The 15,980-nt window shown below is 39.7% G+C and overlaps 1 protein-coding gene across 1 annotated transcript in view; it reads right to left on the reverse strand.

Annotated features, from left to right (window-relative positions):
• The window catches only part of XPO7 (exportin 7), a 38,120-nt gene that overhangs the window by 19,824 nt on the left and 2,316 nt on the right, over positions 1–15,980 (reverse strand). Inside the window, exons 2-9 of the mRNA XM_067312389.1 lie at positions 12,625–12,771; positions 11,226–11,319; positions 9,699–9,865; positions 8,596–8,688; positions 5,189–5,293; positions 2,384–2,549; positions 1,759–1,832; positions 188–307 (exon numbers count right to left, since the gene is read on the reverse strand). Coding sequence (XP_067168490.1) covers positions 188–307; positions 1,759–1,832; positions 2,384–2,549; positions 5,189–5,293; positions 8,596–8,688; positions 9,699–9,865; positions 11,226–11,319; positions 12,625–12,771 — 966 coding nt within the window. The remainder of the gene's footprint in view (positions 1–187; positions 308–1,758; positions 1,833–2,383; positions 2,550–5,188; positions 5,294–8,595; positions 8,689–9,698; positions 9,866–11,225; positions 11,320–12,624; positions 12,772–15,980) is intronic.

A 15,980-nucleotide genomic window follows, 5' to 3' on the forward strand; every position in this document is an offset into this window, starting at 1 on the left:
AACATTTTTATTATTCTGACCTTCCTTCAGCATTTTTTCTTTTTCTTTAAAAAGAAAAAGCTGGTATGAAATGGAAATGCTTAGGAGTACAGACTGGGACAAATAGAGTAGAAATTACTTTCTGTCAAGATACTTGATGTAGAGAGGAAGCAGAGAAAATTCCACTGACTGCATCTGAAACACTCACCTGTGGGTTTTCCAGTATTCGTTTTACTCCATCAACGAGATGAGATAGGAACTTTGCTCTTTCTGCATTGTTAAAGAGGGACCTGCGTACAGAAGCTATTTGCACTAAGCAGGATAAAACCTAAAAGGGGCAAAGAGAATAAACAGAAAGGGAGGACTTAGAATGAATAGCACAGGTTTCCTTTTCATGACACAGAATATATCAGTTAAATTTGATGCTTCTTTGCAAGCTGCACATCAGCTGATTTAGTTCAAAAGATGGATTTGAAATTACAGCCACCACCTTTATAATTCTATGTATTCTATATAAAAAAAGAGTAGAAACAAATTACAGTAGAGATAAAAGAACACATCACCCAAAAGAACATTTCCAGTCTGACAGTCAAAGATGTGTTCTAAACTCTGCTATGCAGCCCCCAAAATAGTGAGATTTCTTCAGATGGAGGACATAGAAAGCATAAGACTGACAATACACTAGCAGAAGGAAGGAAAGCTGGTAAGCCTAATATAGACTTGGAAAAGTAATATAGAAGATAGAAGACTGGCAGGAAAAGTATTAAATCATTCTCAACCCAAACCTCAAATTTAAACCAAATATAAATTGCAAGGACGCAGCTGCACTAGTAGCAAGCTGCTGAATGGGGTTATGAAGAGCAGAAGCAAGTCAGTTATAACTAGTACCTTGGAATCCTTATCTGGAGGCAAATCCCCATTCCCTCTGACCAGTCTAACTACTACCTTTTCAGCTGTTAAGCCTCTCATTCTTGATGGCTCTTACATTTAATGATCAAAGACTCAGGACAATTACAGGCTTAATTGCCTCATATTTCTGTTTAGTAACAAAAAAGTCTCATACTGTTAATATCTCTCATGAATATTTGAGGCTCTAAATTCAGAACTAGCTAAGTAACCTTGCAAGATAATGAACAGTGTTGAGAGTCTCAGCCATAAAAATACTTCTGAAGGACCCTTCCCTCCCTAGCCAAAGGGCAAGTTTTCATTGTAGCATTAATTATGAAAAATATTTATTAGACAGAAAAATGACTGGCAGACAAATTTTCTCTTCCAAGAAATAATTCAACTTTTAGTTCAGTTGTGCTATTGGCCATTTCACACAACTGGGACATGGCCTAGTTTTAAAGTGTGGAGGAGAATTCCAATTCCTTAGTTGCACTCCCAGACTTGCTACCTACTTGTAGTATGGTTTTAGGATCAACTACATTAGCTGTACAGTGGAAATAACATCAGCTGCATCCATCAAGAAGGACATGCTTGCAGATTTAGCAGACAGATTCTATGCTACACAAGGACAAAGTAGTAGGGTGAACTCCCAACCTACAAGTTGCTCTTAGATACATTCCAAAACCTGCTAGATGCCATCAAATCTCTCAGCACTAGCAGAACTGGACCAGCCTCCCTGTTGCCTATACATCATAAGGCAGTGCCATCAAGATCTGGGTAACCGTCTGAAATCATTCTGTGACATGCTAACCAGTGAAGTCTCCCAGATTAATCCTACAAAAAAAACATCCTGTTAGCTGATTCTGTAAGGAAAACAAACACTAAACTTACCAGAGGAGAAAACGAAGGAGGGATGGAATGATAAAGATCAAAAAACAACTGAAGGGTTGAGGAATCCAAGAATGCTGAAACGGAAGGGAGCAGTTTACTGACAACACGTCCATTTAATACATTCCATAGATTTAATGCATATCCGTCCAAATCAAGAATGGCATGCATACTTGTCATGTTAATAACAAAGACTTCTAAGTTTTGACACAACTGCCTTTGCCAGAAATAAAGTAAAACTGTTGGTACTAAGCTAAAAATTACAGAATAATGTTTTAAAGAAAGCAACCTATGAAACTACCTGCAAAGTGACTGGTGAAAAATACAAGGATGTCAACAACAGGTGCTGAGTTGTTTGTTATTTACTTTTTCTTTTTCTTTTTTTTTATTAGTTTGCTGTTTCTTGAATTGGCAGGTGTAAGACAAAGGATAGAGGAGTGTTTGTATAATGCATGATATCCAACACAACAAGCTGGATTGCATTTGTCATCATGCTAAGGAAAGGCTGGATTTTACATCCGGCATCATATGCAGAAGTTTGTCAGGTGCAGAGAGGACCCTAGCAAGTCACCCTTATTTTCAGCAGGTATGCTACAGAAGATTAGCCCTTTTCCTCCAGGAACATTACCTGATCTCCAGCTGGTTGGGATCTGCACTGTGCAGAGATCATCTGAGGACTCGTCTGTTGATGTGCCAATGAAATCAAAGTTCAGGCAATTATGGGTGAGCTTAAGAAGCTGCATGAGCAGACCGTGCTGGCTTTCATCATTCAGATTCAGGTTCTTCCCAGAAGCCTGTGAAATACATTGCATTAAAGGAACAAAAACAAAAACAAAACAAAAAAACAAAAACAAAAAAAAAACACCCAAGAAGGTGACAGCTGAGTTTGAGGCAGTAATTTAATTTCAACAGGATGCGACAATCATAAGGATCATATACCACAGAGCCCCATCCCAGCTACCCCATACTTTTATAGATTACAGCATGTGTATTTACATGCTTAGTCTTTATACGAAATAAATGACTAGACAGTGGTTCCTTTTTCACTCAGTTTGTACCACACAGGAGAAAAGAAGCCAGGCTTGCCAACTTGCAATTATACTGGGAGATTTATGAGATAAGGAAGTTCTTATTAAGGTTAAACACAAGAATACATTTTCTGCTTGACAAGCACCTAACAGCAGGGAATCCTGTTGCTCCACCTAACCCTCATATGGAAATGAGCACATTCACTTTTGTTGCACAGAGTCGTAGAAGCCCTGCTCTGGTTACAAAGCTCTGTTATGGGCAGGGAAAACATGGATATTCTCAAGTATCACAAAGAACTTGGTGGATATGAAATGCCAGGTCACTTCACAGCAGTTTACATGTAGCACTCAGGACTGTACTCCAGGGATAGGCCAGTCTGTCTACGCTTTGTGCTATTGCTCTGTGCTTTAAATTACACTAACTTCTTCCAGCTTAAGCCTACTGCAAAGAATGTTTGGCACTGTACTGAGGCTGCCAAGATCAGGCAATTGGTTGCTGAAGTCTCTTCCTCACTGTCTCCAGCATGTGTATCACAAAGACTTATTCTTCTGTGACTGCCTAACTGCATGCTGTTTTACGGACAATGATGTAGACATGATCACTGGTTTCTAGCAGCCCAATCCATCACCCTCCCCACTCAAAAGGATCACCTTGGAAACTTCTGCTTTATATACAGAAGCTTGATACAGCTGCCAACTAGATAAAAAAGAAATAACTTGGGCAGAAGGTGTTTAATCACAGGAAAACAAGGATGTTACGTGAGACAACAGAAAACATTCCTATCTGTCTTAAATCACAGCATCCTAAGAAACAAAAGCAGGATGATTAAGAGTTAGGGTGGAAACTAGAGGCTTCCTCCTCAAACAAGCCATGTCTTTCAAGTCTCCAAGTTCACATGGTCACACAGCAAGAGTAGTGTACTTAATACAGCTGGAGCTACACATACAGGGCAATGTTAAAAGGGCAGTTCTGGGGTCACCAGAATTAATAAGGCCTAGCCTTTGTCTCCTGGTTGAACACAAGTGCTTGTAGAACTTTCTCCTATAAGTCTGGGCATTTTAAGGACCCTGTTCTGCCTGCAATCCCTGCCATGTAAATACATGCAAGGCTGCACCATAGCCCTTTCCACAGCTGGGCCACCTACCCAGGCACTTCTTTTCACAAAAGTGGGGAATGCCTTTATTTTTCTTGAGACCTCTAACTGTCCATCTAATGCAGACGAAATAAACCAATGAACCCAAAACTTACTAGAGCTGTTACAGGTCAGGCAGATAGGTGCATATGAAAGGATGACTAGCATAATTGTACAAGCCTTGTTTCCTTTGGAAACCAGAATAAGAAAAAAAGATCAAGTTACACCCACATACCCACCTATATTACTGACAGAACCAGAACTGCTCATTTTGAAAGACCTTTAAAATAAAGTTTGCTTTTCATGCTTTGTGCTATTTGTCAACTTTGACACTTCAGTTAGCTTGACGGATAAAAGTTAAACTGATCAGACCTGTGCTACTGCTACTCAGTTAATTGGGCTAGACCTTCCTATAAAATGCTGTTCTTTTGAATGCACCTTTAGAACTTTAAAGATCAGCTTTTTAGAAAAGAAACCAGATGCAGAATCAAGCATTTTTTTCAGATAATTCTACCTGCTTACAAAATATACGTGTTATTTCTCTAACAAAAACAGTACTTCAGCTGGAAGAAAAGCTACTCTTTTTGTAAACAAACAAAAACCCCATACACCCTTCTCGCAGAATATTGTCATCTTGTCCCAAGGCAAATATTCTTGCAGCAAGTGAACTAATGTGTGATAATTAGCACAAAATAAAAACCTGGGGAACACAAGACAATCAAATACTTAACATGTTAAAAGATCAAGGACAATCCTTTAGTCTCCCTTTAATCTACTAAACTTCTCATCTTCACGAGGATATTCTTCTCTCACCATGTGGGTTTTAATTTGAGGTTACAACAAAGACTTGTTTTATAGCAAATTTCTCTGCCAGGATTATAAATCAAAGATATCTAAAATGTATAACAAACACCTCATCTCTCTCCCGATGCTTGAAGCCAGGAACTTTTAAACCCAAGTCTCAAGGTCCAAGCACGTATTTCTAATCAAAATTTTTTTTAAAAGTTACAATATTTCAGTATTTGTGTTAGATGTTCATTAAAAAAAAAAAAAGAGAGAAAAAAAAAGAAGCAAACCTGAGTCAAAGCTTTCCTGAAAAACTAACCTGGAACACAACTCTAAAGATAAACAAACTTCTCTGTGCCATGAGAAGACATTATTTCCTAGAACAAGAGCACTTGTTCCAAAGGAATTACATCAGAGAGAACTTCAGCCCAAAGTCTACAGCCCCAACATATATCAATAGAGGAGATGAAAAACTGATTTTCCTACCTGTTTCAGTAAATTGCATGACAATGTGAATATATCAAATAAGGATGAATCTCGGAAGGAAGAGGCTATTTTCCTGTGCTTGGTCAGTGGATGAGTAGTATCCGCCTGAACAGAGAGAAAACCAGTGCTTAGATCTTATTCACAAAAACAGAACAAGACAAGCAGAATACTCAGGAACCCTGTCAAAGCACTGGAACATCAAGGTTTTCCCTCCCCAGACCATCTTACACCAGCTGGCTAAACTAGAGGGACATGTTATCACTGTAGCATGTGCTTTTAGTATAGAGCAATGGTTCTTTCATTGCCCTTAAGTTTTCCACTGCTAAAAATCATCTTGCTGACCTACAACAGAACATTCTACCTGTATATTTACAATGCAGTTCCACTGTATCCCTACTACAAAGCAGAGTTAGTTTACTCTAAGTTTACTTAAATCTCTTCCAAAGCACAACTAAAGGTAATATTTTAAACAGCACTTAAATCATTTAGAAACTTGAATACAACTTTCTAAAATGCTCTGAACTCCTAAGAGTTAAATCCTACCTGAAGCCGTTGGGCAGATACATGGTCAACTACTAGTAATTATAAGGTCACTTACATATCCCCTCCTGAACCTGCACAGATGAGAAGAAAACTACAAGGAGAGTTAACCAGTGACAGCCAGTTTAGACTTTGCCACATCTGTTATAAGCTCCAGCACTGGACCTCTAGCCATATTAGAATAAAAAGATGACATATGATCTGGGAGACAAATACACATATGGTTTTACACAGCGTAACAAAATCACGTCAGTTCAACCAATGCATTCTAAACATTGACTAACAGAGGCTGCCAACAGCACAGGCTATAACACTTTGTAGACTACTTTCTAGGCAGGAGAGAAGACTGAAGTGATACTTTAAATCTTTTTAATTTACTTCAATGCAGGCTGGCAAAATTCTACTTGCCACTTGCCCAAGACGAGTTATTTGACGGGCAGCGAGTCACTGTGGAACATCTGGGAAGTGCAAGGGCACTTGCATCCCACTGCAGACGCACACAATTTGAATCGCCGTTTTGTTTATGGTTTTGTTACTAGCCTGTTGTTAATCTCAGTTATACATACACCTCATCCAACACTGCAGCAAGCAGTACAGCTCTAAATACTGCGGGCTTCATTTATAATGCATTAAACTTCACAGTGACCCCTTGAAGGGGGCAAACACTCTTGTCTCTCATGTTAGGGACGAGAAAGAGAGGCCCTGCACAACACAGTAGTTGGTAGCAGATCAGAACTGGACCCAAATCTGTCAGATGCTCTAACCACAGGACTATCATTCCTCAGGTCATGCTGTCAGATTTCAGGCTCTTAATGAAAAGGAGCATTATTTACTTTCTTCATGGTTATTACAAATTTCACGTATTTCTGAGCTTGTGGCAAATCAGCCACAAGTTCCCCTTCCTTCACTACAATGCCATGTAGTACAAATCAGTGGACACTTTCAGCACTTCTGGGCAAGTCTGTGCAGTACTTCAGGATGAAAAATGATACTTTAACAGAGTTACTAGCACTCTATTTTATTTGTACCATGAGCTTTTAGAACAAAAGCTTTAGGAAACAAAGCTTTAGCAAGCTTGGCTCTCATGTAACGTAATTGAAAGTTTAAAAAATTATCACAAAAACCCTGAAGAGAAGCCCCACAGGTGTGTTTTTTGCCACATGCATGTACATGACCCCACTCTAATGAGCAGGAATATTGACAGTTCTACTTTTGCAAGTAGTAGCAGTTTTAGATGTTCTAAGATGAGTCACTGAATCCCGCCCTTTGCAATTGCTGGCATAAAGCATATTTATGAAAATGAGTAGTAAACTGTGGCAGATTTAATATCCAAGATAGCAGGAGATTTTTGATCAAAGTCTATCTTCATTGCTTATTAGGTATCAATCTGTAGAGACTCTGGAACTGGAATAGGTGACAGTTTCTGCGCTGTTCCTTCTCCTGCAAGCAGAAGTCACAGCCCTGTACAAAGATGCTGACAGATGCATACTGATTCACAGAGGTAAGCAGACTTGCTCTCATCCTTGAAGTGAGAAAATGAAGGACTGGCTCTCTGTGTAGAGTGAGTTAGAATCTGACAAAAGTTTATGCAAGGAAACTGTAACAGTAGTTACACATGGCATAAGAGTTAGGAGAATTTGATTTACTGACAAGGCCAGGCTTAAAGAATTAAAGTCAATTTGGGATATGAAATGGATACAGAAGCCATTTAGATTCCAGTGTAAGGCTTGGGAAGTTCTGCTTGGTAGCTCCCAAATGCTCAGAGGTGCTGAACTTCTGCAATTCCAGCATAAGGAATAGGTGCTTTGCTCTAACGAGGACAAAGCCTCTTCCTACATTTCCAGTTCTGAAAACAATTTGTAATCAGCCTTCAAATCCCATGCAAGCATCCCATTCCAGTGCCAGGATTAATCAATATGCTAGCAAAAATAAAATGTTAGTTTCTTTAGTAAAATATTAAAATCAAATCCCCTCCCCCCCCCCAAGTTAACTCCTGGTCCTCTTAGCAAAATTAGGGACAACTCCATAAATGGTAATCCACTCCAAGTCACTACTTAGGACAGTGATAGCAATCAACACTGCTACGGCAAAGTCTGCCTGACTTATTAGGAAAATCACGTAAGCTTAGATGGCATCAAGTAATGCCACTTATTCCAGCTTTCAACTTTTAAAAGAATGGAAAACACACAAAAAAGTACCACACGGAGGGCTCTACAGAACACAGAACTAACCAACCTGGAAGGACTTCTACATCAGAGTGGTACAACCCACTGCAGCCAGCATGACTGGGTGCCACACCAAGGACTTGGTGTGCCCAGTCTTTTTTTCTGCCAGCTATCCAAGGCTAGGGCTGTGCAAGGGATACAGCATTTGACCCCAATGAGCCCATTTATTTGAGACCTGCCTGCTGGTAACACCAGGAAATTTAGTATTAAATGAAAGGACGCTTTAAAAGTCTGCAGAACTTGACAGATTCTCTGTTTTCTCTCTCTGGTCAACACTGAGGAGGGCATGCTCTATTCACTTCTTGACACAAGAACGCTGTAAGCTGAAACAATGTACAAGGGTTGAAACCAAGAGATGCTAATGAAGTCTTCATGCTTAGGATCTTATGTTTACTAGGTAGGTTTCACCAGTTGCTTATCCTTTTTGCTACCCTTTCAATCTCGGAAGATTACACCAAAATATGACAGAAGATGGAAGATGCCAGAGAGAAGCAAAACAATTCTTTGTAGCACAGGCGGTAACAGCATCATACCACAAAAACACATGACTGCATAAAACAACCCCTCCCCGCCAAAATAAAGCACAGAAGCACAGACACACAGCAGGACACAGCAATATGAATGAGAAAATTGGACACTTACTTCACTGAGGAAGGCTGTAGCACTTACTTGATTAATTTCATTAGTTAGTTGGGACAGGATTGTCACTCCTATGATGCAGTGCTCTACACTATCCTGATGAAAGAAAGGGAGAATAGGGAAAGGAGTTAGCAGTGTCAGGCTGTTTTCATTTAGCTTCACTGTCATTCAGAGATCTTTCTGCTCAGAAGATTTCTGGACATGTTTGTCTAATGCTTCATCTTTGTAGTACTATGACTGGAAAAAGCCTATGAGCAATTCCAAATACAGAAAACTTTAAATGTGCTTTTAAAGTACTCTAAGTTATTAACAATGCAAAGGTTTCTGAAGAGTTTGGTAAAGTGAGCTAATAAGAACAGACTTCTTTTATTTAATAGTTTACCAACACTTTTGGTATTATCCCTAAACCTGAAAAGATTTATTAGCACATTAATTTTTAGCAATTTGCTTAATTTTAATGGCAACTGTGGTAAAACATGCAGAAATTCCTGCAACATTAGGGTGGCAGAAACTAGTAGAGATGCCAAATGAAAACTCTGGGAAATAATTCCTCCCCCCCTTTTTTTTTTTTAAAAAAACCCACAGACTGTGAACAACATGAGTAGCAGCCGATCAAGTTTCTCCACACACCAGCCCTACAGTTTTACTGCTGAGAAAGACAACCTATCTTTTAGTGAAGGGAGTCCACAACTTCGCTAAAAATCCAAAGCAGCTTTCACAGATCTATCACCCTTAGAGTAAATGGTACATCTTTTCTTCTTAAGGAGTAAGTTCATGTATTTACTATTTTGCATTAATCAGCATGGTCTATTTAAGTTTGAGGGCTTAAAAGAAGAATTGCACAACTAGAATGCTAGAAGTCTTGTCTTGCCATGATACCATCGAATACTAATGGTGGCAGTTTCCAGAAATAAATCTCTGCCCCACCAAAAGTTACGACAACTGGCAGGACAGGTCATTTTTGGCTTTTCAGTCTCAGTAGTGATTATTCAACAGAAAAAAGCACTGAAGACTATACAAAGGATACTAAGGTGTAAGATAATAATTGAAAATACATGAACTTTCAAATCCCACAAAGGTAGGTATTCATCTAGAAAAAGTCTGACCTGTAAAAACCTTGTGACATCTGTGATCACGTTCCTGAAGACATATTCATCCTTCTGACAGTCAAACCAGCCCAACTTTGTGATTCTGGCATATAACTGGATTAGTGCTTGTGTAACAAACGTTGCCAGCTTTGGCCTAGTGGCAAGGTAATTGAGCACATAGTTCCCTGAAATACAGAGAAGAGGCATATCTGTAGACAAAGACTTTGCAGATGGAGGCAAGACTGTGACACTGCGTTAGGAAAAAGCGTATTTTAGAAAGCTGTTTCAGAAGAAAAAAAATCAGCACAGTGGTGGTTTAGATAAACACAACAGAACAAATCCGAAAAGCAGTTAGACACTCAGGTAAGAGTTCTCCCCAAAAGCCCTCAATTTATCTTGTATTATCAGATTAAGTCCGATCCTTTGTAAATTCATGCAAATAACAAGAAAAGCTGGAAAGGTCTGAAGACCTCTCAAGTCTGATCATCTACCACATCATTTCCAAAAAAGAAAGCAGACTGAATAGCACTCAGACACTTTCCTTGGAAGAACAGAAGTATCAGTCATTCTCCACGAAAGCGTGCTGTGAAAGACTGACTGTTCCATTTGGAAATGCTCTAAACGGTATTTCAGAGACCCCCCACAAAGGATTTGCAGTTTTGAAACCACATCCTCAGGAGAGTCAAGCACCATACATATGTTATATTCCAGAAGAAATGTATCACAGCAACCAGACCTGCTCTTATTCTGTGATCCCACATGCTGGATCACTGTTTAGCAAGACAGGACATGGGAATGTTCTCCAGTCTTAAGGCAAGAGTTGATTTCAAACCTGGATCACAGAATCCTCTATTTTTCAAGCTGCTTTCTATTCTAACTTTTCGCATTCTTTAGAGGACAGGCCACTATAAGAACTCAGACCAAGGTTATCTAATGATCCCTGGACAACAGAGCTACAAAACCGATGTGTTTTGGCCAATCTCACAGGGATAATTATGAAACAGAAAAAACCTCTATGATTCACAAACTTTATCCAGACCTCCTTCAATGATTTGAAAGAGACAAAACAAGGAGAAAATATCCCACGTAACTTGTGAAATGTAAAAGCAAACGAGGAAATATAAAAGAAATGTTCATACTCACTGGATTTAAGATCCTTTCCTTGTAATCAAGGGATTGTTATGGAATAATTATGGGATAAAATACGACTTTGTACAATCACTTGGTTAAATGATATCTTGGAGTCCCTTCTGAAAAGGCTATTTCTTACAGAACAGAGCAGCTGCCCTAATATCAGTTTATTCACAAGACTGCAGAGATGTCATTTCCTTGCAACTGAAAAAAGTCTATATATCTGGCCTTGAAATCTATTAGCTAGTGATATACGTGAAGATGCTGTCTGAGAGCAAAGCTGCTTTTTCACTATATACCTTAAGATACCCAAACAACCGTAAAGTGCAGTTGTTTGCAAAAAGCCTCCCACTCGTGGTTAAAGTGTGTATGACAATCATTCACATTAGCATTAGCTTGAAAAATTGTACTTACGAATGTCTATTCGCTGCTCCAACGGTAAAGGGTTGTTTGTGCGTGACACAAGTTTGGTAAGGCATGTAGCTGCCAATAACTGGGAGTAGGATGACTGTAAAGGAAAAAACCCACAAACACTAGTTTATTATACACTTCAGAACAAGAAGATCAAGCAGCAGAGCAGAATATTAAGCTAGCTGCTCCCTGGAAATAAGAGTCTAAAGCATTGTTAATTGATAAGTCTGAATGCTCTAGATAGCATTCATTCTGTGTTGTTATACACACCAGGGTAAATCAAAACACTAAAAAAAAAAAAGTGTTTAAGAAAGAAAGGAAAAGCTTTTAAAGAGAGTAAGACAACAGGACTGCCACAGAAGGCAAGAGTTCACGTGCTCCATCCTCATGCTCCACATAGGAGAGGCAAAATGACACCTAGTAAGGAGGACTGGGTGCAGAGCGCTGCAGCAGGCCTAGGGTACTTCCCTTGACCAAGGAAGTAGACCCAGGAGACTGACTTCAGGAGTACAACACGGGACAGGGAAGAGTAATACCTGTTACACTATGAGACAGTGGAGCACGATAACACTTAGTATAAGTATCCTGTAATGGGTGTCACTCTTCTCCCCTTCCCTTCCCTTCAACACTGCCTCCTCCTGGTTGACCTATTCTTTATCATAGGCTGTTTAATGTTTCCCGTTTTTGTGAGCAAGGCTCCCATCTGATAGATATAAAAGCTGGATGTACATTCTGACGTAAGTCAAACCTTGAAAGATCATGTGGCCAAGCCATTTTAAACATGATTTGTGCTGACACAAAGTAAAAATCAAATGGCTACTTAGAAATAAGCTAAAGAAGAGTTAGGGAGGATTTACTACTAGCATATTTTATATCCCCTCTGTAACACTAATTCTGAAGCACATGATCTAATTTTCCCCATTTTAAATCACTAGATTACTAAAGCAACGCTACAGCAAGGGCAATTTTCTGAGAAAAAGTTCTAGAAGAAACATTGCTGTTTTTATCCCTTATGAAGGGGAAACCTCTGTGCATACATCTCCACTCTCCCCTGGCCAAAGCCAACAGAGAAGGCAGTGGTTCCCATATCGCAGTCTAGGAAATACCACTGCCATTATAATATTTTCAACTTAAAGCTCGACATGTCTGTGTGGTAGTCAGTGAGGAATGCAGCACGGTCTACAAGACATTAGAATTGACAACCTTTTGTAGTAACCATTGCAGCAGCATAATTAGACATCAGAGCCAATGCTTTCTTTGGCAGAGGTTGTCAACAAATTGAGATACATTACTGCATACTGGCTATACAATATAAGCATTGCATACCAGAACTTGGGGCTGTTACCCTTATCAATGCCCAAAATACCAAGACACATTTTGGATAGTTTTTGGTTTTACATACACTCCCTCTTTCTAGAAGAAGCTGGCACTTGCTCAGGCAGTCTGGACTGTTGGTGAATTCAACCAAGGCTTTCTCTGCCTGAAGCCGTGTTGCAGTGTCTGTAGTTTCATACAGCTGTTTGCACAGGTTCTCTAGCTGGGCTAGGCTCTGAAACACAGAAAAAAATAAATTAGAAACACAAGGTTTTACAGTTTAGTTATGTAGTAGTTTAACCCACAACCTACACACATACACACACACGTTAACATCTGTGGAAAAAAAAGATGTTCAACTCATATTTTGTTTTTTGGCTTATTAAATGAAACCTGTATTTACCTTCTCAGAAATTTCATAGCTATCTCTGTTTAGATTTAGAGGACTCCAGATGGACTGGCAACAAATCCATGCTCAGACATCTCTCAGTATTTCTATGCTCCGTCATGTACTACACCTAACAACGTACCACATAGGAGACAGACAAAAGTAGGGAGGCAAAGAGTGCGAGTGAACCCCAACACTGCTCCCAGTGCTCTAGAACGTGATTGCAGGAGGTCAGCTCTCATCCAGCCTGAGCGAGCCACAGTGAGACTGAAGAGGTCTGGAAAACAAGCATGTCCTCTAACTGTGATAATCTTAACCTACCCATTTTAAATAGTGAAAAAACAACCCGAAACATCAGGTCTGGTTTATTTGTCAAAGCTTCAAAACGCCCACAAGCTTAGTTTACATTCCCTTTACAGGGCACCGTAACGTACCCCAACATTCCATGATCTCATATGAAACCTTATACACTACATGTGCCAAAAATACCTAAAGCAGAGCAGAACAAATGCCTTTGAGCGGTATCTTTGTGCACACGTTAGAACCAAAATAAAACTTCCAGGCAGATTCTGTGTGCTCAAACAACTGGAAAATATTTGCCATAAATTGTAATCCAGGCAGATGGCTTCCCCCAGTGAAATCTTAGGTGTCCTAGTTAAAGAGGGGCTTCACAGATGGGTTTTTATTCCCTTAGGTTCCTCCTGATAGATTAGGCAGGTATCTTCAGCTGCTGTAGGGCTACTAGGTTTCCAGGGGTAAATCATTACAAGCATACCATAACTCTGTGCCTTGACTTCTTCATTTGTAAAAAGAAGGATAGCGTCAGTTGCTTAATTTCTGGAGAAGAGAGATTGTTATGCAAAAGCCAAGTTACTGACACGGTCAGCTGACTAATTCAAGCACCACATCAGCCCACAGCTGAATGCTTTCTTATACACAAGAACAGCAATTCCAGGCCAAAAATACACAGAAGTTTTCAATGCTCCGTTGCCGAGGCGATCATCAGATAAAGGGTGTTATAAATAACAGAAAGAGTGAACCTCTGCACGAACCCTATTACCTTGCACCGTATTCCAAAGGGGTTTTTGTTAACCATACCTTATGGAAAACGTTGCCTTGTCAGCTTCACTACTTTAGAGAAAATCACTGCACCAAGTGCAGAAACACCAGTGAAAGAGACAGACTGCCAAACAAATGGCCTGTAGATCCATTTTTGGGTTAATGCCATTCCAGAAAGCAGGAATGCAGAAGTGTCTCCAAGGGGCAGTTTATGCTAAGACCTACTCAACTTCTTAAAATGACTGAAAATAAGACACCTTTCTAGTAGAGTACAAACCAGAGTGGATGAGGCCACTATGTAGACTGCTATTTTGCCCCTACTGAGTCTCTTTGCCCCAGAAAAGTCAGTGTACTGGGAAATACTGCCTTTCAACATCTAAGAACACATCACATCCATTTCTTTGGGGAGGTCTCTCCTCCAGGTTTCTTTGGTTGGTTGGTTTTCACTCTAGGTATAAGCAACTTGTGACAAATAATTAGAATTCTCTCACAGGCCAGTGTAGAGTAGTAAAAAGAGCAACAAGTTTGTGGATCCTGGTTTTGTGTTCAGTGATAGGTGTCAGAACGAACTTTATCAAGTATCATACAGAATAGTTCAGTAGTTCAAGGTACACCGTTTTGTTTTTGTAAAGCCAAAAGCCAAGGACTTAAGCTCCTCAAAGAAAATCCTCAAAAATTTAAGATGAATTTAAACTGATGCTCCAAACCTGAAACTAGAGGAAACCAAAGATGGAACTAAATTAAAAGCCAAGAAGTCACAAAATGCACAAACAGACATCTCTCCTTGGCCAGAAACGCAGATGTTATTCTCTGAACACAGAATCTCAGAAGCAGCAGGCAGTGGCTGCAGAAATGCACTGCAGTGCACAGGAGTAGCTAAGTGGCCATGCTGTTGGATGCACCGCATGTATTTGTAGAGTTTTCCTTAATGCCTTATCAATCTGTTCCATTAGCTCTTCACTATTACAGTAACATCGTTCACATAGCCATGGTTAAGCATTTGGCAGCACCTGCCATTTCTTACTACAAGTCTATTTTTGTCTATTTAAAATTGGTTGGCAAAGTTTACTCGCAGGAAAACGTTGGTTATGTATATCACCTTCAGCCCAAGAACAAAGTATCATTCTCTCCAACCCTCCAAAATACTTGTCACCATTTACGAATTCTAAAAGCTAGCATAAAGCAACTCTTCCACACTGCCCTCTCCTGAAAGGACACAATTCTTCTCTGCATATCTTCCCAGGCAAGTCTGCCAATCAATCTGCCTTGTCCTTCCCTGTATACAACCTAGCTCACAGCAAATATCCAGACCTGGAGAGAGGGAAGGAGGGGGAAGAGGAAAAAAAAAAAAAGCCAAGGGTATTCAAGGGCAGAGTCTGCAAACCTTTGCTAGGTAATGAATACATTTATTGGACAACAGTCCTTCTGCTAATGTCCTTTGCAATTAAGACTTTTAGAAATACATCACAACATCCTTCAGATTTGTGTCCTGCTAACAAAGCAGGACAAAACTAAAAAATTGGAGAAGTGTCATATGAACTCTATTACTTTATACTGACTAAAGGGTTAGAAAAATCTGTGGTTTACAAAACATTTGTAAATGCTTGCAGCCAGAAGACAATGTCTTCTTATGCAAACTGTACTGAATCACACTACCTACACACAGCACACACAATGGACCAAATTCTTGGGGACCCTTCCCACAGCCTGTGGTCACAAACTGAACTAGTGAATATTGATCTAGAGACTGTATTTTACAAATTTGGAAAGAAAAAAGTATCTATTTTTAAAAAGAGCTCATTGTACCTAGTTTTACACTACCCCGTTTTAATACTCTGAGAAGCACAGGCATACTATTTGCTATTAGTGAGCTTTCTCCACACCTCTGACAAATGCTAATTCTCCCCTACTGTTCTGAACTTGGTTGAAAGAAGCACGGCTCCTTTTGTTTAACACTACTGGCCACCGCCACGACAAAACACCCTTGTTTGTGCACA

This window comes from Apteryx mantelli, chromosome 29, assembly GCF_036417845.1.
Source record: "Apteryx mantelli isolate bAptMan1 chromosome 29, bAptMan1.hap1, whole genome shotgun sequence".
In the NCBI taxonomy this organism is placed as follows: domain Eukaryota; kingdom Metazoa; phylum Chordata; class Aves; order Apterygiformes; family Apterygidae; genus Apteryx; species Apteryx mantelli.